This window comes from Oenanthe melanoleuca, chromosome 1, assembly GCF_029582105.1.
Source record: "Oenanthe melanoleuca isolate GR-GAL-2019-014 chromosome 1, OMel1.0, whole genome shotgun sequence".
Lineage (NCBI taxonomy): Eukaryota > Metazoa > Chordata > Aves > Passeriformes > Muscicapidae > Oenanthe > Oenanthe melanoleuca.
In genome coordinates this window covers 98,887,082-98,912,540 of record NC_079333.1, presented here as the reverse complement: position 1 = coordinate 98,912,540, position 25,459 = coordinate 98,887,082, and the positions used below count along the sequence as shown (strand labels likewise).

The following is a 25,459-nucleotide window of genomic DNA, read 5'->3' as shown; positions in this document are numbered from 1 at the left end:
AGGTGCTGTGGCAGGAAGGCTGTTGGTGCAGTCCTTTGCCCACTGGGGCTGTGTAGACAAGTACTGGAGGGCTGCCAGAGAGCACCTCATCTTTTTCCAGGGGCTTATGCAATGTGCATTTTAAGGGAGTAGTGAGTTCAGCCCCTGCATGTCCGGATAAAAGAATAACCTCAGAAGGAGAACTTAATTTCTTTCTGCTTTGGCCATTACAGTGTGAAGCCACAGGACCCAGTACGTCTTGTACCAAAATCTTTCAAAATCCACTGTTCTGTGTCCCACTGCATCTGAACCTTCCATGTCTTTATTTGGAATACCTTCGTTCAACTCCAGGGCGCAGCAGCCGTGCCTCTGAGGAAGTTTAATCGGTTTCTTTGAACTGGAAGTGAGCCACATGCAGCGCTTGGCTGGGAGGCTGAGAGGAGGGCAGGATGCCCCGAGCGGGGTGCGCCGCGGTGCTCCCTCCCTGCCAGCTCGCATCTTTACCCCAGGGATGGGGGAGAGCTCTCACTGCCCCGGCCAAGGGGGGAATGCAAAAGCACCCAGCCAGAAGTGTCTCCGTGGCTGTATGCACGTACTAGTTCACAGGGGTTCACAGGCGAGCAGCTGGAGACAGCCCTCACCACCACAGTTCTAGCCCCTTTATTTTTGTTGTAATTGTTGCTAAAAACCGTGTACAGAAACATGGGGAGTTTGTGTATCAATCCTCAGTAAAAAGAAAAGAGATTCTTCCCTTTCCCCCACCCCCTGCCCCAGATTAAGTTCACCAACGTCCTCTTTGTAAATTTAGCAAGCTTCAGACTCACTTCCTTTTGTCAGGAGACCTGAAAGAGCCATTTCCTGATTCGTACAGGGCTCTTGTATGCGCACACTAAGTGCTCATTCATGCCGTGAATCATAAAGGTAACCTCAGTTCAAAGCACTGCGCTGATACTTCGGCGTGGGACCAAAAAGGAAAAAAAAAAAAAAAAAGGAGTTTTGTAATTCAGCGCAGGGCGCGCTGAAGTCATCTTTGCGTTTACTGAGGAGCCGCGCCAGGGGGGTTTTGATCTTCTGTCTTAAAAGCATCGTTTACAAACTGCCCAAACTAAGACGGGCTGGTGAGAGCACAAAGCCAGCCCAAAGGATTATGTCTATTGTCGTGTGCCAGGCTTGACACATTTTTCATATCCTGCCAGAGACGAGGAATGGCATCAGGAGCTGCCAGAGTACGGCTCGGCCCCGCGGTGCCGCGCTCACACCGAGCCCAGTGAAGGTGCTGGGGAAAACACTCTGCCACGAGCACAGAACTCACTCTCCTGTCTGTGGTTCACTGGGAGGTCAGTGAGGCACGGTCTGTTGTGTTTATCTCTCCTGTACTTGCCTCCGGGTTCATCTTACAATGAAAGGGATGAGCTGTTACTGGCTGAAAGAAGAGAGAAATGTGCACTACTCGCCTCTCTCTATTCCTGCCAAGAGAGAGGGCGAGCCAATTCATACATAATATTGGAGTCTTGTGCCATTTAGCAGCTTTTGCACAGCATCCAACTGTACAAGGACACGTCCCTGGGGTCAAACAACCTTTGGCTGTACTTCTGCCTCGATGGAGTAAGATCAGTATGATCTCTCCCTGTACAAGAGAGCAAAATACACAGATGCTAAAATCAGCAACTGTGTTTTGACAAAGAAGAAAACAGTAATGGGGAAGAAGTCTTAGCTTGTGGAAAAAAAGAGGTAGCACAACCCTTCTTGAACTCTTAAAAAGACAGATATTCACCAGTCACTTTTTACGATTATTGCATTTTCAGTATCATCCTATTTGCAGATGAGGTTAGCCTGCTAAGGAGAGTCTCTTGTTTGAGGAATGTTAGAGGAGCAGTGGTATAAAAGCACTCTCTGCCCTGGGCTAGCCAGCCCAGGGTGACTCACACCCAAAAGTAACAGAACTATGGGTGCAAAAAGCCCAAATGATTTTAGTGGGTGAGGTACAGTGCAACATAGATATGCAGGTAGAACTCTACAGACTTCAGGCCACAAGTCTCTGAACTAAGAATGTGGTGTGCTGTGATCAAAGCCTGATTTTTGTCCTGGAAGGCTACTACCATGAGTAAACCCATAGCCACCACTTGTAAGTAAACTGCAATAAATAAAATCATAACCACAAAGGAGGTGTGAGGCGGTAATTTTAATTAGTAGTCCTGTGGGACTTCCTGTATGTTTGTATTTTCCTTGTGAAGTGAAATAAGAGGAGCAGTTTTATTTGCACAAGAGTTCTCCACTCTGCCTGCAGCTGGAAGACTGCTCTGCCTGCAGGAAGGCTGAGGAGCATTGTGAGACCCATCTGGTTCATCTGCCAGCTCCAGAGGGATGCTCCTGGAGACCAGGAGAGTTCTGCAACATCCTTCCTGACTGGAAAAGTGGAACTCTTTCTGATCCATGCAGGATCTCAGTGGCAGGGTTTCCTAGGTAGAAGATTCTGTAATGTTTTTGTACTTGCTTGTTGCCTTAATTCTCTGCATCAGTTTGTTTTCTCAGCATATTTGTCTTGCTGTGTTTGTGATCCCTCTCTCAGTCCCTCAGGTGGACTTTCCTGGCTTTGCCCAGAGCACCTCCCTGCCCTGGGATTCCTGCTGAGGTCTTTCTTACATTTCTTCTCTCACCTCAGTAATTTTCTTGAGGAATTCTGGCACATCATGCCTGTTTTCAAGGTTTCTCATATACAGATGCTCAAGTTCCTCATATATGGTTATCACTAGCAGCTTTTATCACTTTGGGATTATGGAACAGTGTTTCCTTAAAACCTGTTGAATTACTATTTTGAGAGCTGAGAAGCAATAGGCTCACTCTTTTTTAAAGTGTAATTTATTTTAAACGCCAAGGTTTTGAGCCAGGTTAATTTTTAGTGATGGTGGCTGTGCTGACTCCGTGGCCACATCTGACCCAGTGCAGGGGACCTCAGCTCTGCACCAGCATGTCTGGAGCACTCCTGGAGCCCTTACTTCTACACGTATGGTGTGTGGGGCCATGGGTGATGTCCCACATCACCCAGTGATGGCACAGGTGCCTGCAGGTCATCATTCCTGTGCCAGCAACACTGACACCGCAGCAGCCTCTCCTCCCTTGTGGGAAAGGCTGAAGATCTGGGTGGCTGTCCCTGAAATCCTAGAAACATCAGCTTTGCAGCACTTCTGCTGCCCTGCACCCTGAAAGGGTGTTGGTGTGCCTTGAAAAACAGGGACCTATCTAAGGTTATGAGTGTTTGTTTATGAAGAGGTTGGCATTGTGTTTGTTTTTCTAACATTCAGTTTCCTGCTCACGTCAAGGCAGCTGCAGGAGACAGCTGTCCTGACTGGAGAACATTGTGGCACCCTTGGCTGGGTGAGCTCCTCAAACCTGATCTGCCCTTCAGAGTGCAAGATGGGGACAAGAAAAAAAACCCATCAAAACAAGAGCGAGCAAACATGCACTATGGTTTGCAAAGGACACAGTGAAAACCTACAGTGGACTTTTTAATACACACTCTCCAGTGTTGATTTTCTCCCTCAATAGTAAGGATTGGTTTCTTACCAATCCCTTTTTCCCCTTTCCTGCTCCCAGATCAGCAGTACAGTTGGAGGGGGCCATTCACTTCTCCCCAGATTAAAGCCCAAGGGACATTTTTGTGGAGGACTTCCAGCTGTGTAAGGGGAAAACCCGTTTCTCCAGGATGCACAAAGCTGGAGGTGGGAAGGCACCCAATGGTGCAGCTCTCCCAGCCCTGATTTCACTCAGGGTGCTATAGTAATGCCAAAGTCTTGTTATTATATTTCATAATGAGTTTTATTTTGACTGCTCTAAGTTGATATATTCTTTAAACATTTTTATGTTTAGACATTTAAACTTCTGGAAAAGGAAATTAATTTGAGATTTAAAATAAATTTCATAGAGAACCACTTACTTGTAGCAAGGTGATCAAAAGCGGTCCCTGCTTCTGGGATGGAGATTTAGGCACTGATTTATTAATCTAATCTATTTCATTTGTCCTAAAAAAAAGGGAGGAAGGAGACAAGCAAAATTGTGTTTATAACAAAGTAGTTATCAGGGCCTTTCCAAGCATGCCTGTGCTATTACAGTGCTTTAATTCTTTTTATAGATTAACAAGACTCAGCCATCATTATCTTACTAAAAACATAAGTAGACATAACCAATATGTCACATGATATTCCAGTGCAATGGTGGTTTTGGATTGATAAATGTCATTAAACTTTGCTGGAGAAGTGCACCAAATGTTTCTCCTGGGGCATTCTTGAAGGTTACCTTTGATCAAGCCCAGCAGAGGTGAGGGTTTCCTGCCGAGCACCAAGTTACCTGGGCACTATTTACCTTCAGATGAGTCAGTGGGATGAGGGGTTGTCACAGGGCAGGGAAGCACAGACAAAACCGAGTGTTGCAGAACCTCTGACTAAAAGAAACTGGCAGGTGTTGGGTGCTTGACTGGAATTTGGTGTTGCTGGCAGTGCTAGTGTGAGCTCATGGGGTCAGGCTGCACTGAGCTGTCTCGGGAGGAGATGGCCCAAAGGAGGGTGGTCCCAAGATGATGCTAACCCCTCACACCCATGTATCAGGTGACATGGGCAGCCCAGAGGACCACAGGACCTCCTGTCTTTTTCACAAAATAAAAGGCATGGGAAGAAGCCCAAATGGCACCCAGCCACTGCCCTCCAGGAAAAGAGAGGAGATGGGCTCATTGCACAGAGACATGGTTCAGCCATTAGTCAGCCCCACCACAGGACTCTGTGGGATGTGGGCTCTCCTGCCATGCCAAACCTGCTGTAACACCTCCAGGGAGGCAGCCAGCAGGTACCAGCTGGGGCTGCCAGTCCTTGCTGTGGGGACCAGGTCCTCACCCTGTTGGGACACAGTCAGGGACACACTGGGGCTCCTGGTGAAGCATGCATATTTTGGCAGGACAAAGGACACAAAACATGGCAATTGGCTGCAATGGGCAGCAATTTCCAAAACAGAGGGTGTACTACACACTTCTTACTGGTGGTTGTAACAGTTTCTTATTTAATTCTCTAGTCATGCAGTTGTCTCAGGAATGAAACACTTAGAATAGATAATTTTTATATAAAAATGCAGTGTTTAGTGTCTTCAACATGCTTTCTGTAGACTTCCTTGTGATACAGAACAGAATAGAGATATTTTAGTTGGAAGGACCTACAAAGAAAATCTAGTCCAACAGTCTGACCACTTCAGGGTGATCAAAAGTCAAAGCAGATTATTAAGGGCATTGTCCAAATGCTTCTTAAACACTGACAGTCTCGGGCCATTGACCACCTCTCTCAGAAGCCTGTTTCAGTGTTTGACAATCCTTCTGCTAAAGAGTTCAATCTAAACCTCCCCTGATGATGCAGCTTTGAACAATTCCCACACATCCCATCACTAGATCCCAGGGAAAAGATCATCACATCCCTCTTCACTTCCCCTCCCCAGGAAGCTGTAAAGAGCAATGAGATTGCCCCTCAGCCTCCTTTTATACAAACATTGAACAGAACTGGCCCTTGCACTGAGTTCTGAGGAGCACCACTGGAGACCAGCTACATGTAGCCCCATTTACTACAACCCTCTGACCCTGCTTTTCAGCCAGCTATTCACCCAGCCCACTGTAATCCCACTCATCCCACAGCTGGACACGAGCATTAGAAGTGCACTGCTACACCTTTAATGGAAAGTACTCAAAAATTTACCATGAACAGGTGCAACTCATGCACGACTTATGCACATTATCACTCGGGGACTAACTGTATCTGCTATGAATGGAGTCAAACTCCACTGTATGTCTGTGGGAAAAGTCTCTTAACTATGGCTTTAACGGGGCAGAAGAAGAGGAACTCACATACGTGCGCTCACTCACATGTAATGTGAGTCACACATAACTCTGAGACTATGTGATTAAATAAACTACTCTGAAAAAAAGGGGATTTAGTTTGTAGTGTCACTCTGCTGGATGTCCATGGAGGTTGTTCTCAGGTGTCACAGGGAAGGCTGATTTGAACTCAGCCTGGACATTATCCTGGTTGTGCTTGCCTGGTCTGGGGTGGTGGCTGAGTTTGCAGTGTTTTGGTAAAAGAGACTCTCTGGAAAAAATATTGATGTTTCATGCCAGCTGCATTGCAGAAAGCTGTTTTTGGGAACACTTGCTGCTTCACAACAGGGTGCTGTATTTCTTCACTTATAAAACTCAGTGTATGTTTTACCCAGAGTGCTGGGACACAGCCTGTGAGACAGGCAGCCAAGCGTGCTGCTATCCACGGCGCCATAACACACCCTTGGCCTGTCACGTTCCACCCCAAAGGCCTCTTCAGACAAGGCACTTCCCTGTCTCAACTTTGAGCTTCCTTTCCCTGTGATGTAGAGTAGCTGCTCAGGGGAGCTCAGCAGCTGAGCAGACTCATTGCCAGCCCTCCTCTGCCCTTGGCATGCCCAAAAGCCTGGGGAGGGACAAACCCACGCTTGCCCCCATATCTGCCCATGTTTACCTCAGTGGGTTTCTCTTCCATGGTGCTCCCACCACGGGCCACACTGAGGCTACAGCTGCGACTCTGGCTGTGGTGTCCCCAAATCCCAACTGCCCCAGCTCAGCCCTGCTGCAGAGAAGCTGACTCAGTCAAACCCAGGCTGTCCTCAAACACTGTTTGCGATGTCATGAGACTGCTAGGGCTCAGCCTTCCTGGAAAAGGGTGCAGTCTTGGCATTGGCTGGCATAGTGTGTGTCCGTGTGTGTGTGTTGGCAGGTGCTGAGCCTGCAGGTGTCCCCCACGCTGCAGCCAAGCAGGTTTTGCTGGCTGCAGTATCACCAGAAACAACATTAGGAAGATCTGACACTTGGAGTTGTCTGTGGTCGTTTCCCCAGGCACCTGTCTCTCCTGTGGGGTACTCGGTGCGACCTTCAGTGTAGAGCTAGTGCTTGGGCACTGAGGGGTTGAGAGCTTTCAGCGGCTCAGGGACACCTCCATGCCCCTCTGTGCTGTGCCAGCTCCCACAGAAACTCCTCTGAAACATCCTGCAGCACCTGTGATGAGCTTGGTGCAGGGGCTTTGCATGTGCAGGGCAGCCCAGCCAGCTGAGGGGCTGTGTCTGCACTCTGGCAAGGGGTGAGGGCTGGCCCAGCACAGCCCACAGCACGCTGGTGCTTCTAAACCTTTTATTGCACATGCCTGAGGTGCATTTATATTTGATTAATATCCTTTACATCTGTAAACAGAAACACCTGATGCTTTATAACTTAAATGAAAAGACCATCACTGCTTGGATCCAAAAGGCTCAACAGTGTCTTTAAGAAGTAACAGGAGATAATATCACATTCTCCTCTACACCTCTACTTGCTTTTAGACCTGTGTTAAAGGACATTTCACTTTTGCAGTCCTGTGTTTATTGCAGAAAATACCCCAGCTGAGAAACCAGCCTGTGTAAGGGAAGCTCCAGCTGCCCAAACTGCTGGAGAGGCACATGGCTATGGGTGCCTAGAAGCAAACCTGACCCTGCCTGGGAGTGAAGCAGGGATGTCTGACTATGTTGAGCTGCAGGGGTGAAAAGTGTTTTGGCTTTTAACAGCAGCAAATAGCTTGCTGATACCAAGCCCAAATGGCAAGTAGAGGAGATCTGGGGTTCTGAGTCCCTGCAGGACTTCTGTAATCAAATTTCAAATTGTGGTGATGGCAAAGTCAGCATGCATATACAGAATAATTTTATTACTTTGTGCTGAGAAGGTAATCAACTCGTGCCTATAAATCCTGAGTATTTGCTTACGTAATTTATTTTTGTTTTCCTTTGGGATTCTTTAGCCTTGTCCTCACTTCACTGTCGTTTGGACCAGCTGTACTTTGTAATGCACTGGACTTTGGTTTATCACCCTGTTTTACAGTCTGGCAGCTTTACAGCTTTCAGAGATATCTAGTTACATAAAATGGGTGTGCTTTCTTGCCTGGCTAAAGAATAGTCACCATCCCTCAAATTTTCATCTGGTTTTGTTTTTGTTAAAAACTGGATTAATATGGTGTTGTTTCTTTGATCCTAGCACTTGTTGCTGCCTCCATCTGCCAGTCCTGCCTGTCGCTCTTCAGCAGCAAATAATTCCTGCTCCTACACCACTAAATCCAAAATTAGTACTTGCTAATCCATTAAGTTATGGCTAATGACATCAATGACATCAATGGAAGGTAAAAATAATCCAGAAATTATTAATGTATCCCAAGAATTTGCCTCTCAGACTCCTGATTTTGTGGAATAAGTCTTGCAATTTGTTCTAATTACATTATCTGGAAAGAAAAAAGTCTAAACTGTTTCCCTTGATGCCGCTTCCTCTGTTGGGTGTGTGACTTCCTGTGGCAGGCTGTGGTCAGCCCCTGCACCTGGCCTCCTTCAGTGTTGCAGATCTCTTCTCCTGCCTCCTTTTTAATTTACATTTTCTGCCCCAGTGGCAAAGCTACACCTCTGTGTGGAGGTTATGACGTTTAGGAGTGGTGAATGCAGAGTTTGATCCATCCCTCTACTTTAACTCTGAAAAAGATCCATGGACCTCTATCTGTAGCTAAAACACACTGAGGCTGTGGTTGGAAATGTCCTTGTACATTTGTGATAGGCCGTGGCAGGAAGCTGGCTGGGGAAGAAACCCAAATCCTATCATGTGAACTGATTGCAAAAGGCACGAGACTACAGACCAAAACTACGAGTCTTGTTTCCTCCTGCACAAGGTGTGTGGTGGTGTTTGTGTGTCAGTGACTCAAGTGGGCCAAATCTGGAAGTTCAGAGAGATCACAGAGAGTCCAGGCTGGAGTTTGCTCATCATAAAAGCAATAAAGAAAATCTATACCTCCACAGTGGTATCTGGGTGTCCAATTATAGTAACCAGCTTTCCAAAGTCTCACCCTGCAGTATTATCTGCGTATTTTGAAAATAACACTGCAATATAAAATTACTTGGAAACACTGATGGGCTTTCATGTGGAAAACTACCATCTCTCTCATGTTTTTTCCTGTGTGGAGGAAAGTTTCTAGTAGGAATTTCAGGGATTCATGTCCCATCCCTGCACAGTGGGCTCCTGGGAGGTGATTTGGAAGATATAAAGCCACCTCATCATACTATACATCAAACCTACAGAAGATGGGAACCTGGCTTTGCCTTACCAAAGTGTGTTATTTTTAGTCTGTTTTAGTGGAGAGAAGGGAAACAGTTCAAGAAAACAGAGGTTCCTTTTTCCTTTGAGTAGATGTGACCATCTGACACCTGCTGTATCAACAATCAAAATATGCAAAGTTCAAAACAAACAAAACTATTTACCTGAGAGCATTTCTGAACAGGGTGTTTGTTTTCCATCCTCACCAGCTAATTATCCCCTGGGGCTTTTTGTCTCTTGCTTTGCCCTGGAGTAAATCTGTGAAATGAAACCGAAACCTGTTTGAAGATGCAATTTCTTCCCCCTCGCTCACTATTTTCAGTTGTGTACTTGTGCCTACTGTTACCAAGCACAGAGTGTTTCTGATGGCAGAAGATGTCAGAGCTCGGCAGGGCAAGGCCTGAGGGTCGGGAGAGGCGCCTGTCCCTGTGCTCCTGCCCCAGAGCCCACACCGCTCTCTCCAGCCTCACACCCTCTGCAAGCTCCCTGTGGGGACACGACTGAGCTCCTGATGGGTTCCAAGCTCTCCATCAGGGTTGTATTTACCAAAAAACAGCAAAAAAAGTTAGCCAGATCTTGTGAGAGAAAGCAGAGTCCTGGGAGGGAATCTCTCCTGGATGGTGAAGTTTAGCGGCTGCTTTGAGTTTGCAGAGATTAAACATTAGCAGCAGGCTGGGTGCTGCTTGCTGCTTGGTTTCAGAGAGCAGCCGAGGCCTTCGTTTAAATTGCAGCCACTTCCCTGAAACCTGAGATTAAAAAAAAACAACAACAACAACAACCAAACAAAACAAAAACAAAAAACAAAAGCAAAAACAAAAACAAAAACAAAAAAAAAAACCCCAAAAAACAAACAAACAAAAAAAATCCTGCCCAGGCAAGCAGAACAAGCGGGCAGAGCCAGTCCGTTGCGTGAGGTGAATTATCCGAAGCCGCAGGCTGGACAGGCCCACCCGCCAGGCCCCGCGCCCCGAGCTCCGCTCTGCTCCCTGAGGGAAGGACAGCCCCGGCCAGCCAGCGCCGTGAGGAGGAAGCTCCAGCAACCCTAAGGAAATAAAGCTCCGGGTCAACTCAAAGAAAGGAGGCACGACACACACCCCTGGGCTGGCCTCCAGCCCGAGGCAGCGCTGCCCGGCGGGGAATTAGCCGAGCTTTCCCCGTACGGAGCAGTGTTTGCCCTGAGCTGACACCTCCGCTCCCCCGGGCCAGGCTCCAGGACAGCGACCCTCCCGAGACAAAACACCGCGCAGTGAGACCCCATATGCTTTTTCGCAGGAAAAGTTTGCATTGGCTTTGTGAATTACATGGACAGCGAAGGCTCTTTACGAGAAGAGGGGAGGGGGAAGGGTTGTTTTTCTCACATAAATTTTGTTCTAACTTATGTAGGCAAAAAAAGCCTCCTTCCATGCCGTCGCTATGGCTACGGCTCGGATCATTGTGCAGGAGCCTGTGAACAGGAAAAGGCCGAGCGCAGAGGGCGGCGGGCCCGGCGCTCCCTCGGCTCGCAGCCGGACAGTCCTGACGCGTCCTCCGGCCCAGTCTGCCCAAGGCCACCCTTCTGTCCCCTCCCGATGGGAATGTGGAAGATCTGCCATTGCGAAATGTTCCGCTGGCTCAGCGTGGGGAGAACTTCCCGGGGCATGAGTGTGAGAGGGAGAGCGAGGAGGAGCTTTGCACCTCGGCTCCCTGGAGATGTTATCAGCGCTGGTAACACTCTCTCCCTAGCCCTTCCCCGGAGGCAGGCTTGCTGCAGCCGGGAGCAGCGCAGGCTGGCTGACCTGCAGTCACACAGCTCACACAGCTCACACAGCTGACGCGGGTCAGCCCTGTGCCTCTGCCTGATGGACTCCCACTGATGGGACACCAGTGACCAGCTCAAAGCCAGCTGGTATTGCTCAGCCTCCATCATAGGCTGCCACTCAACCTGGCCATTGTGAGATTATTATCATGGAACCGAGGAAAGTCACACCAGGTGAGGCTTCTCCAGCACCTAAAGCCACAGAAAACACTCTGCAGTATATTTCAGTTGTAATTCCAGAGGCGCTTTCGTCCTCCTGTAGCTTGAGAAGATGTTATTGAGGGAATTTAAAACTGTTTTTTTCTTGACCCATGGCATTACCACATCACTGTTGGAGACTCTCTTACCAAAACTGTGAGAATACTTCTGCTGGTTTTAAAAACCCTGCCTCTTAGTAAGATCTCAGCAAAAGTCGTATCTGAAAGGTTGATCCTTATATTTCCTTTCACGTGTGAATGTTTAAAATTATCCCCATTGGCTAGAAAAAGTCTCATTTAGCACTGACTCACTTGTTTTCTGTGACTCCCTGAAAATCCATTCCATCAGAATTTGTTTAGAAAATTGGTAAGCCACAATGGCAGAAGATGAACAAGATATGATAAACAATTTTAAATTGATTGAAAATTTGATTAAACTGCTTACTTTCCTAATTATAATGCCTAATTAGTTAGCTTGTTCCATTCAGTCATGAAGCTTTGATAGCTTTATTGTGCTCCAGAAGTCTGGGGCCTGAGATTTAAGCAGGCCTGCCCTAAATATCCAATGAACTGTTAATTTCAAAATAAAAACACTCTTAAACTGCTCTACTAGCAATCGCCTTCTGGTCTGATAAACAGAGCCAGAAGCACAAGCTTAAAATAACTTCAAAACAGATTGCACTAGCACTGAGATGCAGTAGGTATGAGATGCAGGAGGTTAATGTAGCTCACAGAGTAACCAGTGAAGTTACTACATCTTCACCAGGGAGAAGATACAACACCCTGATGCTCAGTGAGAACTGCTAGAGACCATCTCCTCTTCCCCATTCTGCCTCCATCACCAGTTCTTGGGCTGGTTCCTTGGGTATGTTTGTTCTCTCTTTCTTTAGCCTGCTGAATTCCAGAAGAGTACAGGCTCAGCAAGGGCAGGGAGGTTTGTAGTCTGGTGTCTCATCTTTGGCCAAGCAAGAAACAGAGATTTCCACTCCCCTTAGGTAGGAGAGGGATTGAGCCTCAGGCTGCTGTGTGCAGTATGAGTGCTGCCACAGCAGCTGAGGTGCTGCACAGACAGGGCAGTCCCAGAAATGGATGTTTCTTACATAAAACCTGACATGCTCAATCAAGGGTAATTTTTGTGACATTCCATTCTCAGTCCAGCTGGAGTTAGTCCAGATAAGCACTGGAACCATATCACAGAACCATAGAATGATTTGGGTTGGAAGGGGCCTCACAGGCCATCTCCTTCCAACCTCCTCCGTGGTCAGGGATGCTACCCACTAGACCAGGTTGCTCAAAGCCTCATCCAGCCAGGCCTTGAATGCTTTCAGGGATGAGGCATCCACAACTCTGGGCAACCCATTCCAGTGCCTCACTACCCTCACAGTAAAGATTTCTTCTTACTAGCTAGTCTAAACCTGTCCTCCTACAGCTTAAAGCCTTCTTGCCCCTGTGAAAAGTCCCTCTCCAGCTTTCTGTAGCCCATTTAGGTACTGGAAAAGCTGCTGTGTCTCCCTGGAGACACCTCTTTTCCAGGCTGAGCATCTTCAACTCTCCCTATGTTTGCGGGACAGGTGCTTCAGCCCTCTGATCATCTTCATGGCCTCCTCTGGACTCACTTCAGCAGGTTCACATCCCTCTAATGTTGGGGACCCCAGGGCTGGATGCAGCACTCCAGGTGGGTCTCACCAGAGTGGAGCAGAGGGGCAGAGCCCCTTCCCTTGACCTGCTGCCCACAGGGCTTTGGATGCAGCCCACAACATGGCTGGTTTTCTGGGCAGCCAGCACACATTGCCAAGACAAAGTTGAGCTTCTTGTCCACCACCACCCTCAAGGAAGAGCTACCTTCTGTTCTCTCCCAAGAGCTCCTGTGTTTTTTATTAGTGTTCTCACTCTTGAAGCAACAGCTGACAGCCAAACCTCACACCTGGGCAGAGCTGGCACACTGTTGACTACACATCAGCTAAAAACAAAAACAGAAATAACAGTTTCATGTACAGCTCTCTGTTGGCTCTGGGCAGAGTGATGCCTTATTCCTACAATTAGTTCAGCATTTCCCATGGCTGAAGCAGTCACTACTCACTACTCTCTAGGATGAAGAAACACCTTCCATGTGACACATGATTTATGCAGTGACCAGCAGGTTTAAAACATTGTTTTATTTAAACCAGTTTATATTACAAGGCAGCTGAGTCTCTTCCCTTCCTTTGAAGTGAAAGCAGTGCTGGCCAAAAAAAGTCTTTTATTGCAGGGTTACCAGAGAGCGAGAGAAGAGCAGCACAAAGTCCGCATGCATCCACTTTCACCATCAACTTATGAGAAGGGCAAACACAGTACTGCAAAGTTGTTAATTTGTTTCAAAGACAACTAAAAAATTGATGAGCAGCATTGTTTTCACCTGCTTCTGTGCAAAGGCTTTAATACAAAGGGCTGGTATCCTACCTGCTTAACACAGTCCTTACAGCTCAGCAGAAATGCTGAACCTGATCTGAAATCATGATCAGAAACACATTTCATGAGAAGCATTGGAGTTTGGTGGTTTAAGAATCACATAATGGAGCTTTTTGTGGGGTTTGTAAATACTTTCCTTTCACGTGACCAGTCAGAACCAATTTTTTTTACTTAGGCCAGGCCTTGAAACCACACCAGGATGACATCTTTCCCTTCAAGGCTATGCCTCACCTTTCAGCTGAGGTGCTCTGCAGCTAAGTGGAAGTCCCATGTGCTGGACTTTTTGGAACAGCTGTCCAGAGAGCAGCAACCTAATTTAGGGACTCCAATGGTACCCGAAAATATAGGTCACAAGCCAGGATGCCCTGCAGGACCAGGGGTTGAAAAACCCTTTGAAACAGTTAGGTGCTCAGAACCTTGCGATGAGGTCCCACAAGAACACAAGTGCATTTTTATCCCACTGGGACCATCGCATATCATTTTACTTGTGAGGTTGAAGTCAATCCAGTCTTTTATTAATCTGCATGCTATTTGATGGGGAACTCTATGTGAGAATAAAAGCCAAAACTACTGCCATGAAGTGAAAACTATTTTATTTTTATAAAAGGCAATAATTAAAACAAACCCTACCAGTGTGTACATTGTACACATTTGAATGACACTTACAAGAATGAAGTTTCCATATACAAGGATTACAAGCCCACACTGGTAAAGGATGCACACAAGCACATACTGAACTTCACAGCTGCCTCAGCTCCAGATCACAGTACCATTACTCTATGACCACACCTGCACTGCCATTATTAGCATCCACTACTTTATTCCACTACAAACTGTACATACATAGAAAGCAAGAAGGACTTTATTCAGAGAGCACATATATTCGCAGAAAGAATTTATTTGCTGGAATAATCTCTCACTCTTCTGCTGCCATCTTCAAGAGATACTCTTTGTCAATCTTGAAGAGCCTCCAGCCCTCCTCGGTGGACAGATCTGAGGCGCCCCTTCTCTTGTAGAACCTGATGGAGGGTTCGTTCCACTCCGCGACCAGGAAGTGCATGCTGCTGCAGCGGCACTTCACAGCCACCTGCAAAGCCAAGGCCACACGGTCACAGTGCCCAGGGACAGCCCCAGTGACAACTGGCCAGATTACTCAGCAAGTCATCGAGTTCATGCCAGCAGCCACTGCAGCATTTCACAGTTTACCAGACTCTAGGCCATGTTTTAAGCTGTCTAGAGTCCTGCCACCTCTTTTAATTCTTGTTTAGACTTAGACATACCTGACTCAAGTTCTTCAGAATTTCTGACCCAATACCAAGTCCTAAAAAACCAAAAAACAAACTTAAGTTTAAGTCTACAGAAGCCCTATGGGTAGCAACTCATCTAACTCTGCAATAGGTACGTACCTCTGTACTCAGCCATCACATAAAAATCTTCAAGGTACAGCAGTTTTCCAATCCATGGATCGTAAGTGAAGTAATACATGGCAAAGCCCACGACGCATGTTTCTGAAACAAAGGGTGTAACTTCAGTTAGTCAGAATTTAAAAGGCAAAAATACTAAGTTTTACATGCATGTTGAAACATACAGATTTCTCTGGGACATGCAAACATTTGATACTTGGTCACAATTAAAAATGAAGTTTGCAAATAAACACACAATTGAAAACACAAATTCTGACAAATTTGTATCAGCCTAATAAAAAAAAATATTGCCGTGTCCATACCCTGAAATCCTCAAAAGCACTGTCAAAGTAAGTGCTAACATAGCCTTTTCTACAAAATAATGCACACCCTACTGATTCATTTCCAGCCTGGATGACAAGTAAGAACTTCACACAGCAGCTCACAATCTAGATGACTGCCCTAGCTCTGCTTCCTTGGGAATTGTCTGTCAAACCCTGGAAAACATTGGTCTTTCCATGTATATTCCTCAGTAACTACTGTGCCAGAATGCCTATTTAGAGGCCACCTTTACAGCAACATTTCAAGCATTTCCAGTTATGCTGCCACTGAGCATCATGCTGTTTTCTTTACCTTCAGCATTAGGAAGTCAAGGTAAATAAAGCTGTGGCTTCAATTATAACTCTGTGGCTCAAAGGAGAAGAGAAACCAACTCTTCCAACAACAGCGCACTCAAACATAAACCCTGAGTATTTTAACTACACATCTGCCATAAAACTCTGCACACACTGTAAGAGAAGCGTGTAAACAGGTTTCTGTCATCTACTGTGTCTTTGGCAAAGGTTTGGGAATAGCACTTGTCCCTGTAGACCTTACCTCATATTATGATCATCTACTTTATTGTGTAACGGATCTTTTAGTTACCTCCCCGCCCATCCATGTACACAGAAGGGCCATGTACATGGCGAAGCTAGAGACTGTAACCTGAAGATTGGGGACAAATTAAAGAAAAAAATGTGATTCAACAGAATTACATAAAGGTAAGTCAGGGTCAAACAAGAAAAGCCATTTAATAATTGGAGTCAAGCACATTATATTATACCTGATCTCCCATGCTTCCAGGATTAGCAAGCACTTCAGCATAGTATCACTATAAATTACTGAATTTTACCAGTTAACCTAGTTCTCCTACCCCAGTCCACTGATGGAACCTTATGTACAATCATTAATATTAAGCAAATGATGCTTCTGTGTATTTAGCGTCCAAAAATAAGTATCAGGAAGTCTCACCTTTAGACGACCACTGATCTTTCGGCACTTCTGCGACCAGACAGTGGTAGAAAGGGTGCTCGCCAAAACCATCCTCAAGCAGCTCTAGAAAAGCAGAATACACACGCACCTGAGCTACAGGCGCTGTCACTCGGCCGCCAACCGGGTGAGCTCTTGCAGGCTCCGTACCTTTCTCAGTTAGCACCACTTGGTCCTCCATGTCCTCGTATTTCGCCAGTTCCTGGAAGAGAACGAGGTTGTGAGCGGCCTCTCCCCGCCCCCCGCCCTTGCGCAACACTTTGTTTTGCTCCGGCACCGGGCAGCGCGGCCCCCCCGCCCCGCACCCCGCCCGCACCTTGATCAGTCGCAGCAGGTCGGGACAGTCCTCGGGACGCGCGGCGCGGATGCTGAACGAGGCCATTTTCGGCGACGCTTCCCCCTGCGGCCCCCTCGGCTGACGAGTCCCCGGTGTGTGAACAGGAGGAGAAGCTGCTTCTTCATTCGTGTCCCGGGCGCGGCGGCCACCTGCGGTCAGTCAGGCTGCGAGCATGTCCCGGCGGCGTTTGGCTGCTGGCGGTCCCTCTTCGCTCCCGCTGCTTCCCCGGCTGGAGAGTGCAAACTACCGGCTTCGGCCGCCATATTTAAAGATATTCTAGCCCCGCCTTCCCCGCCCACCGGCCAATGGGAGCGCCCGCGGTGCTCGCCCTTAGCCAATGGCCGCGCCCGTCCCCGGAATCCTGCCCGGGCCTGCCAGCAACAGCTGCGGCCGTCTCGTGACTCGCCCTCCCCCTCCGCGCGCGGCGCCCCCTGGCGGGGCTGGGCGGCGCTGCAGGGCGAGACCACGGCGGCTCTTGCTGGGCGGCGGGACCGGCCCGCGGGAATTTCGGCACCGCCACCGCCCTCAGGGGCTCCCCGGCACCGCCCTCAGACACACGGGCACAGCCCTCAGACACACGGGCACCGCTGGTCCCCCTTCTCCCGGCACCGGCTGCCGCGGGACCCCGAAAACCGAGCCCGACTGTCCCTCAGCTCGGGACTCTCCCTGCTCGGGCCCCACGTTACGGGCTGTGACGCTGCCCTGGCCGCAGAGCGCGGGGCGCTGTTGGGGGCACTCAGTGCACCGCTGCGGGGAGGGAGAGAAAAAAAAAAAGTCGCAGAGTTTGGGAAACGCGGAGCAGTGATCCGTACCCAGCTCCGCGCGCGGGGGAGCGTGTGTAGCACCAAGGGACGCCCCCGGGCAGGAGCGTCCTTATGGAGAAAGGTCCGAACCGCTGAAGTTTAACCTTGGGGCTGGGACGTTTCCCAGGCTGGCACACGCACCGTAAGCCGCCTGACTGGAGGGGAAGGGGTTGTGGTGGGACAAGCAAGAAGGAGTGTGTTTAAAGCAGGGGGATCTGCCAGTGAGGGAGGTTGTGATGCCATCCCGATGGAGGTATCGATGTCACCGAGGAGAGAGGGAGTGTGATGAGGAAAATTCCATCTGGGTAGACTCAACAACATGGCTTTGGAGTATGATAAGATGGAGGAATTATCCTGAGCCCTGCCTTCCTCTGGATATTACTTAGAGATACTGGTGTATGCTGAGGAATGAGCTGCATCATGACCTAGATGACCATGGACTTACCAGATGGGCCACCCAGAGAAGTGCAAGTCGTTGCCACATGTGCAGTTTGCTTTTCATCCTCTTCTATTAGCTGTGCCATTATTATGTACATTCTTAGATACTGTAAAGGAGCTCTTTATCTTACATTCAGCTTAATTTGACTTGTTTTAAGAGTGGTCTGGGATTTGGGAAGATACCAAGTCATGCTGCTGACTCTCATAACACATACCCCATTTTTTAACGCATCCAACAAGCTACAAGGTTGACCTTCACTTAGACAGCATGGAACATGATACTGCAAGAGGATTGTATAAAGAAGTGTGTATAAAGTGTGTGTTCGGGTGGCTGGTGTTAGCACACAGTGGAAAGTGCCTGAAGGCCTAGGAGAGTAATTTAGGATTTATGCAAACACCCTAACTGGCTCAGTTTGCCCTCTACTTGAGCAAGAATAGAGATGCCCAAAGAACAGGAGTGTTTCCATATCACTAAGCAACTGCCAGTGGCTAGTAGTAGAAAAGTTAAAATTTATTTAATGAGTTATGAGTCTGGAAATCCCTCAGGACAGGGCGTTTAGTAGGGAGAATGAAATTGAATAAACTACCAAAGAACAGACTCAGCCTAACAGCATACCTTTAATGAATACATATTTTTTCATTCCCTAGAAAAATTAGACTGGGATTAGAAATGGGGAATACTGTCTCTGTGAAAGACAACAGCCTTTGTGTTGTCTGAACTCTCTTTGTTTTGCATTTCACAATGAGGAAGTCACATTATCAGGAAACCTACTGCAGTATAAGAATACAAAGTGCCTGGTTTCTTTCTTCTCAAGTCAGAAAAGTCACATGATTTAGAAGTTGAAGTCTCAGCAAAAAAAACAGCCAAACATTTTCTCCCTTGACTGTTTTTGAAAGTCCTGCTTTAATTTGCTAAGAAATATGCTGATACTATGTTGCCTGAGTTAATACAGTTCATTGAATTTAGCTTTCAAATTCACAAGGCAGAAGGAAAAAATATTAAATTATTTTAATATTCATTTCATGAAGTGTTAAAAAAAGTTTCATGAAACAATAGGAAATGCAGATAATTTAGTAAAAGAAGGAGGAAAATTAAAAATAGCTAATTAAAATACCTATATCTTGGACGCTGTAGTACAATTATTTAGTTATGTATTATTAGGGGTATTTTTCCAGAATAAGTAAGTTTAGTAAGAATGGTGAGAATATTTTACAAAAAGATTTTCCAAAAGAATTCAGTTTATGAATTAATGAGACTGATTTCGCTTGTGTTTTACACCTTCTTCCTTTGTCTCAGATCTGTTTGACTTTGAGCAGTTTCATGTCATCTTGACAAAGCTGAGGCCAATAATGAAATCTCTAATTACCTGCACAAGGCTTGGATTTTATCCCTCAGTGCTCACAGCCTGTTGATCTGCCCTTTTCTCCAAGGAATGAGTAGTGGCAATTCTCCTGAAAAGGATCAACATTTTTTTAAATTATGCAGATATGTGTGCTGGCAGATGGTTAGCAAATGTGTTCAAGGTAAATCAACGTTGAACTAATCTGTTACAATGAAATATGCACTGAAGTCTGAAGTAGCTCACTTCTGTGCCAGCCAGTAGCTTCTTCCATGCAGAACCTGCTGACTGTGAATCCATCTGCATTTCCACCAGGAGGGTTGAACTTTGGTGTTTGAGAAAGTAAAATGGTTTGAACTATCTAAAATGTACATAATTCCTATTATTCTTACTGTATCTTCTCCCTAAATATTACTCATAAGAGAAACAGAAGAATTTGGGCAAAATAGCAAGCAGCACTTTCTTCTTTAACATGCAACAGGAACTTTTATAATCAGCTGTTAATAAAAGTACATGGAGCATTATGTAGTGGCTGAGGCAAGTTTCCCCACATCCTGCCCAGAGATGGAGGTCTTTTCTAGTCTGAAGATACAGGAAATAGCCAAATCAGTTCCCCCAGTTCCTTTCACAGCAATGTTTGGGTAGGCAGGAAAGTCCGATCGGAAGAATATCGCGATGTACGGGAAGATAGGGCTCCACCCCCCTCCAGTTATGTTAGCCAATAGCAAGATAGTGATGGTGTAAGCGCACTGGGGTTATATAAGGCAGTGCAAAGAGGAAATAAAGGCTTTTCACCATCCACCATATTGGTGTCCGCGAGTGATTAGCCCGAACGGCCTGTACGTTAGCCATTGTGTCTTTCTTGGACCGGGTCACCTTGCCTTGTGGGAGAGGCAACAAGTGGTGCCGAAACCCGGGAAGCCGTCTCCCCTCGCCACGCAGGGAGGTGTGGCTGGGTGTTGGGAAACACGCCGGACGAGTGAAAGACGGCCAGAGCGGCGGGACTGACTTCAGCGGGGAGGACGCTCCCTTACTGACGAGATGGAAGCCCTCGTCAAGGTAGTGTTGAAACTGCATAAGTAGTGGGGCATTGATTGCAAAGCAACAGACTTTGAGTACGCAGTCACACGACTGTTACAATTGGGTACCATTGATCGTCCAGTAGAAATCCTTCACCCAGAGTGCTGGGAAAGGTGTACTAAAACGCTCTTGGACAATGTTATGTGTTCGGGCTCTAGCAAATGCCTCAAATCGTGGCGAAGGGTGACCCAGGCGCTGCGAAAGGCACTGCAAGAACAGGAAACTTGGAAAGCAGCTCAAAATTGCCTGCGTGTCACTCCAAAACTGGGAGTCGGAGCAGCCACCCAAACCGTGCCTAACAGTTGCTCTGCCGAGTCCACCGACTCTCCACCTAAAGACAAAGATCACTCCCATTTGTTGTTGCAATCCCCCAGTCCTACTCCTAATCTAGCCACAAAACAGGGGCAACAGTCAGATGATGATAACGTTGGTGAAGCTGGGGACTCTACTGATAATATGGACTCTGAACATGTCTGGGAAAGACCCCCACCCTATGCCCCACAAAATGGCGCTGATCATATAGAAGAAGGGCAGGGCATAGAGTTTCTGCCCGCCACAGACATGCGCGAGCAGGAAAACAAAGGGAGGTGGGAGGAGAAGATGGATAGCAAGAGGGAGGAGAGTTCGAGGTCCAATCAGGAGCACGTCCTAAAACATTCCCATATAAGGGAAGCAGAGAAACAGGAAGGGAGGGGAGAAACCCACCCATGGGAAAAGGAGAGGGTGGAGTCCAACAAAAAGATACCATAGCCTGGGTTTGTCTTATCACTCGACTTCCACCTCTGATTTGGATGACAGTTGGGGCAAATGGTCACATGGTCGGGCAACGGCTAACTCAGACTCTGATTCGGACAATGAAGAAATAAGAGCAAGCTCTAATAATACTAAAGGCCTAGCTCCATCGTACACGGCTAGAAAAAGCTCACAAAAAGATATGCTCCTCACAGATTGGAAAAAAATTCAAATTGCGTGTGCTGATTGGGCCCCACCTGGAGTCCTGGCATTCCCGGTTTGGGAGGCAAACGGGCAAAAAACTTATTCTCCTGTAAGCCCCAAAGATGTGCAAGCGATTGTCAAAGCGATTGCCGAAAAAGGAATTAATTCCGCAATGGTCTCCACCTTAATTGATAGTGTTTTTGGAAATGATGATATGCTTCCCTTTGACATCAAACAAACATGTAGAATGATTTTCGATGGCGCGGGGATGATAGTCTTTACACAGGAGTGGGAGGACAACCACCCTTTACAGGGGTCTAGCTTGCAGCGGCTAATGGGCACAGATCCAACATTGATCACTCCTCAGGCACAAGGCCAAAACCTAAGAGCCCCAGAGGTTGCGGCTACGACTCGTGCGGCCAGAGATGCTATTTGTACGGTTTGCAGCGTAGTCGCTAGGCCAGCCCCATGGTCTACCACAAAACAAAGTGAAAGCGAAAGCTTTACCCAGTTTATAAACCGCCTCCAAACTGCTGTAGATTCTTCTAACCTGCTGGGCAGAGGCCAAAGGCCCAGTCGTCACTGACTGCTTGTGCCAACAATGCAACCTGGCCACCAAAGAAATCCTGCGCTCGGTACCACCCGGTTCAAGCATTGCCGTGATGATCAAGCATGTAGCAAGGGAAGAGCATTTAGCTCCAATTCAAGCTGCAGTGAGCGCCGCCATTGCCAATGTGATGGCCGTGCAGAACTGCCATGGTGCGAACAGCTCAGCGTTGCCTGCTCCTCTACCCCAAAGCAGACCCAGAGGGCCATGTTGGGCTTGTGGCAAAAAGGGACATATTGCCAGAGAATGCAGGTCCAAGAAGCAGGGAAACGGGCAAGGGATGGGGCAGACAGGCCACATGCGGCCCCCTCCCAGTTGGGATATCCAACAGCCCAACTATGCGAACCCCAAATGGGGCAAGCAACTTCCGAACCCGTTGCCCCCATGATAGGCGACCAACTTTGTGGCCCAGCCCTTGCTCCCGCAGCAAGTGTTGCCCCAGCCAATGCCCCCACAAGAATCAACTACGTCCATGGCGCAGCAAGGCAACATGGGGAACGAAACCCTTGGGTGGCCCTGGCAGTGGAATGCAGCTGCGCCCCAATAGTATGGGGAATTTGCCGACAGTATATCTACAACTCCACAATAGGCCCCTGGAGAAACTCTTCAAACCATCCTCAGTTAAGTGACACCGCTATCAGCGTCCCCTTCCTAATAGACACTGGTGCAGATGTAACAGTCATTAACTTTGGCTCAAGCGGAAGGATTCGCCAAAAACATTCCTCCAAAAGAACAACCATGTTTGCTAGCCACCGCCATGCTGGCGTTAAACCAATTTCACAGGGGGGATCAAGCACATAGTTCCTCTCAAAAACACTGGGCCACTCAAGCACTAAGAGAAGGCCCACCAGTTAGTATTAGAAACGAACTGGAAGAATGGGAACTAGGGTGGAAATTGGTCCTAACAGGTTGAGGATGTGCAGCAGTAGAAAAGAACAATATCATTAAGAGGTGTCCGCTGAAGTCAATAAAGCCAGTGTTACGTAACAAAACTAATTAAAGCCTGAGTTTCTTTTAACAGGTCCGGAGCTGTGATTTCCCTCGCCAACTTCGCGTTCCAGCACCAAAGAATAACACTCCAGCAGCTCCTGAGAGGCGGACGCCGGTGATCTCTCAGCAATGTTCATGCCTCTGTGTTTTTCTGTTCCTAATCTTGTTTCCCGCAGGGCAAGCAAACTCGGACCACCATCCCTATCAACCAGACACATGGATGCTCCGCAATCCTACTGATGGTAGAGTAATAGCACAAACCGTATCAAATAACCCCAGCTTTGTTGTTAACCTTAATGACATATTTTACCCACAAGGCGTTGGTCAACATGTTTATTGGGGAACATATTGGTGCCCCAGTTCCAACCCCGGAAAAAGCTATTGCACCTATCCTGGTTATTGGTTTTGTGGGTACTGGGGTTGTGAAACCATAGTAACTAGTGACAGATGGGCACCAATTAAAGGAGATGAATTCCTAGAAGTAAATTATTGGCCACAAAATTGTGAAGCACCCACCTTTGATACAGATGGAATGGTGAAGAAGAGGGGAAGCTGTACTCACCTAAAAGTAACGGTCCTGCAGCCACAAGACAAAAATTGGTCCTTAGGCAAAATGTGGTCGGTATTCCTTCACAAATGGGGTACAGACTGGAGCACAGTCGTTCAAATTATTAGGGTGCTTCCTCAATCCTATGCTGCCATTGGACCCAACAAAGCTTTAATTCAAGTGCAAAACAAACATAAAGGTGTAGTAAACCCTCAAGTAACAAGCATTGCTAATGCCACACTCAAGCCTGGCTCTTTAAGCTCGCTGTCCATTAACTCGACATATCCCCATAGTGCGCTCGAAGCAACCTCCTATGATTTATTTCACCGTATGTTAGATGCTGTTTTTTTATCACTAAACGCATCAGAACCAAACCTTACTAACTCTTGCTGGCTTTGCTATAATGCCAGTCCTCCTTTTTATGAAGGTGTGGCCCTTAATGCCCCATTCAATTACTCCAAAGATAGCAGCCCTAAGCAATGTTTATGGGATACCCCTCGAAAAGGAATCACCCTAGAACAAATTTCCGGTCAAGGAGTCTGTGTAGGCAATCAGCAATTAATGCAACAAAACAAACACGTCTGTAAAACTATCGTTGCCATAAACAATACGTACTCCTGGGCTGTTCCTTCAGCTCCAGGGGTGTGGGCCTGCAATACCACAGGTATTACCCCGTGTATTTCGATCAAAGACTTTACTGAGGCTAACGACTTTTGTGTTCAAGTTGTTATTATCCCCAGAGTCCTGTACCACACAGACGATGAGGTAATTCGTTACCTCGGAGGAAGTCTTCAGCACCAAAAACAGGAACTGGTGACTAGCATTAGCCTCGCAGTAATCCTCAGCTTGGGAGCAGCAGGCACGGCAACAGGCGTCTCAGATTTGGTGTCCCAAAAACAAGGCCTAACACAACTTCACACTACCATCGACAAGGACCTACATAGGATTGAAAGTTCCATCTCCTTTCTAGAAAAGTCCCTCTCCTCGCTTTCTGAAATGGTATTACAGAACAGACCCGGACTAGATCTTTTATTCATGCATCAAGGAGGTCTGTGTGCCGCCCTTAATGAAGAGTTATGTTGTTTTTATGCCAACCATTCAGGTGTAATCAGAAATTCAATGGCAGAACTTCGGGAAAGGCTAGCACAACGCAAGACAGAACAACTTCAGCAAAGCTGGTTTGAATCACTTTTTAACCACTCTCCTTGAGTTGCTACCATTATATCTACCCTAATGGGGCCAGTTATAATCATTGTACTTGTGCTTATATTCGGCCCTTGTTTTCTTAACAAGCTAGCACAATTTGTTAAAGCCTGCTTGAGCAGAATTAATATTATGCTTTTAGAACAAAAGCAGCTAGTTTAATTAGTTTTAACAGTTTTGTTTAAAATGTTGCCATATATCGTATTATGTTACATCTGCAGCTTTCATACTTTTATTATTAACATGCATTTACAAGTTAATACTTTGCATGAATTAAACGTTATGTAGTTTTGTTTAACCATGGAGGGGGGGGGAAATACGGGTAGGCAGGAAAGTCCGATCGGAAGAATATCGCGATGTACGGGAAGATAGGGCCCCACCCCCCTCCAGTTATGTTAGCCAATAGCAAGATAGTGATGGTGTAAGCGCACTGGGGTTATATAAGGCAGTGCAAAGAGGAAATAAAGGCTTTTCACCATCCACCATATTGGTGTCCGCGAGTGATTAGCCCAAACGGCCTGTACGTTAGCCATTGTGTCTTTCTCGGACCGGGTCACCTTGCCTTGTGGGAGAGGCAACAGCAATGGAACTGAACAATTTATTCGGAGAGTTATGGGACCCCATCTGCACTTGTATCAAAACCATGTTTCCATTTTCATCTAAATTTTCTAATGTTCTCTTTCCTTGGAGAATGGACAGAAAGACTCAAAGTGGGCACCAGCTTTCTTTCTTTGCTGTTCAACTAATCAAACTCTCTTCCCCTGTTTTAATTTTTGATTTCCTCCTTTGCTAGGAAGATTCTTTGCATTCCTGCATGAATGCCTCTCTCATGCCTCAGAGGTTCTCTGTTTGTAATAAGTAAGTGGAGAAGGATAAAACCTCCTTATTCCACAT

At 47.0% G+C, this 25,459-nt stretch overlaps 2 protein-coding genes across 2 annotated transcripts; one reads left to right on the top strand and one right to left on the bottom strand.

The window, feature by feature from the left end:
* Positions 1–14,149: 14,149 nt before the first annotated feature.
* SAT1 (spermidine/spermine N1-acetyltransferase 1) lies at positions 14,150–16,971 on the bottom strand. Its single transcript, XM_056506172.1, has 6 exons — positions 16,601–16,971; positions 16,435–16,486; positions 16,267–16,350; positions 14,980–15,081; positions 14,854–14,894; positions 14,150–14,660 (listed from the first exon to the last, which is right to left on the bottom strand). Exons 1-6 carry the CDS (start codon positions 16,664–16,666, stop codon positions 14,490–14,492), a joined length of 516 nt encoding a protein of 171 aa, XP_056362147.1. The 5' UTR covers positions 16,667–16,971; the 3' UTR covers positions 14,150–14,489.
* A 200-nt stretch (positions 16,972–17,171) lies between these two features.
* Positions 17,172–25,050, top strand: LOC130260599 (MLV-related proviral Env polyprotein-like). The gene is made up of 2 exons (XM_056506160.1): positions 17,172–20,261; positions 22,847–25,050. The coding sequence occupies exons 1-2, from the start codon at positions 20,244–20,246 to the stop codon at positions 24,569–24,571; spliced, it is 1,743 nt and encodes a 580-aa protein (XP_056362135.1). The 5' UTR covers positions 17,172–20,243; the 3' UTR covers positions 24,572–25,050.
* The last annotated feature ends 409 nt before the right edge of the window (positions 25,051–25,459 follow it).

What these genes read in the sequence shown, in the direction of transcription:
- SAT1 (XM_056506172.1), bottom strand. Translation starts at nt 16,666, where the DNA reads ATGGCCTCGTTCAGCATCCGCGCCGCGCGTCCCGAGGACTGTCCCGAC. An exon ending in ACCTGCTGCGACTGATCAAG is followed by an intron (nt 16,487 to 16,600) that starts GTGCGGGCGGGG and finishes GTTCTCTTCCAG; the next exon opens with GAACTGGCGAAATACGAGGA. An exon ending in AGTGGTGCTAACTGAGAAAG is followed by an intron (nt 16,351 to 16,434) that starts GTACGGAGCCTG and finishes CTGCTTTTCTAG; the next exon opens with AGCTGCTTGAGGATGGTTTT.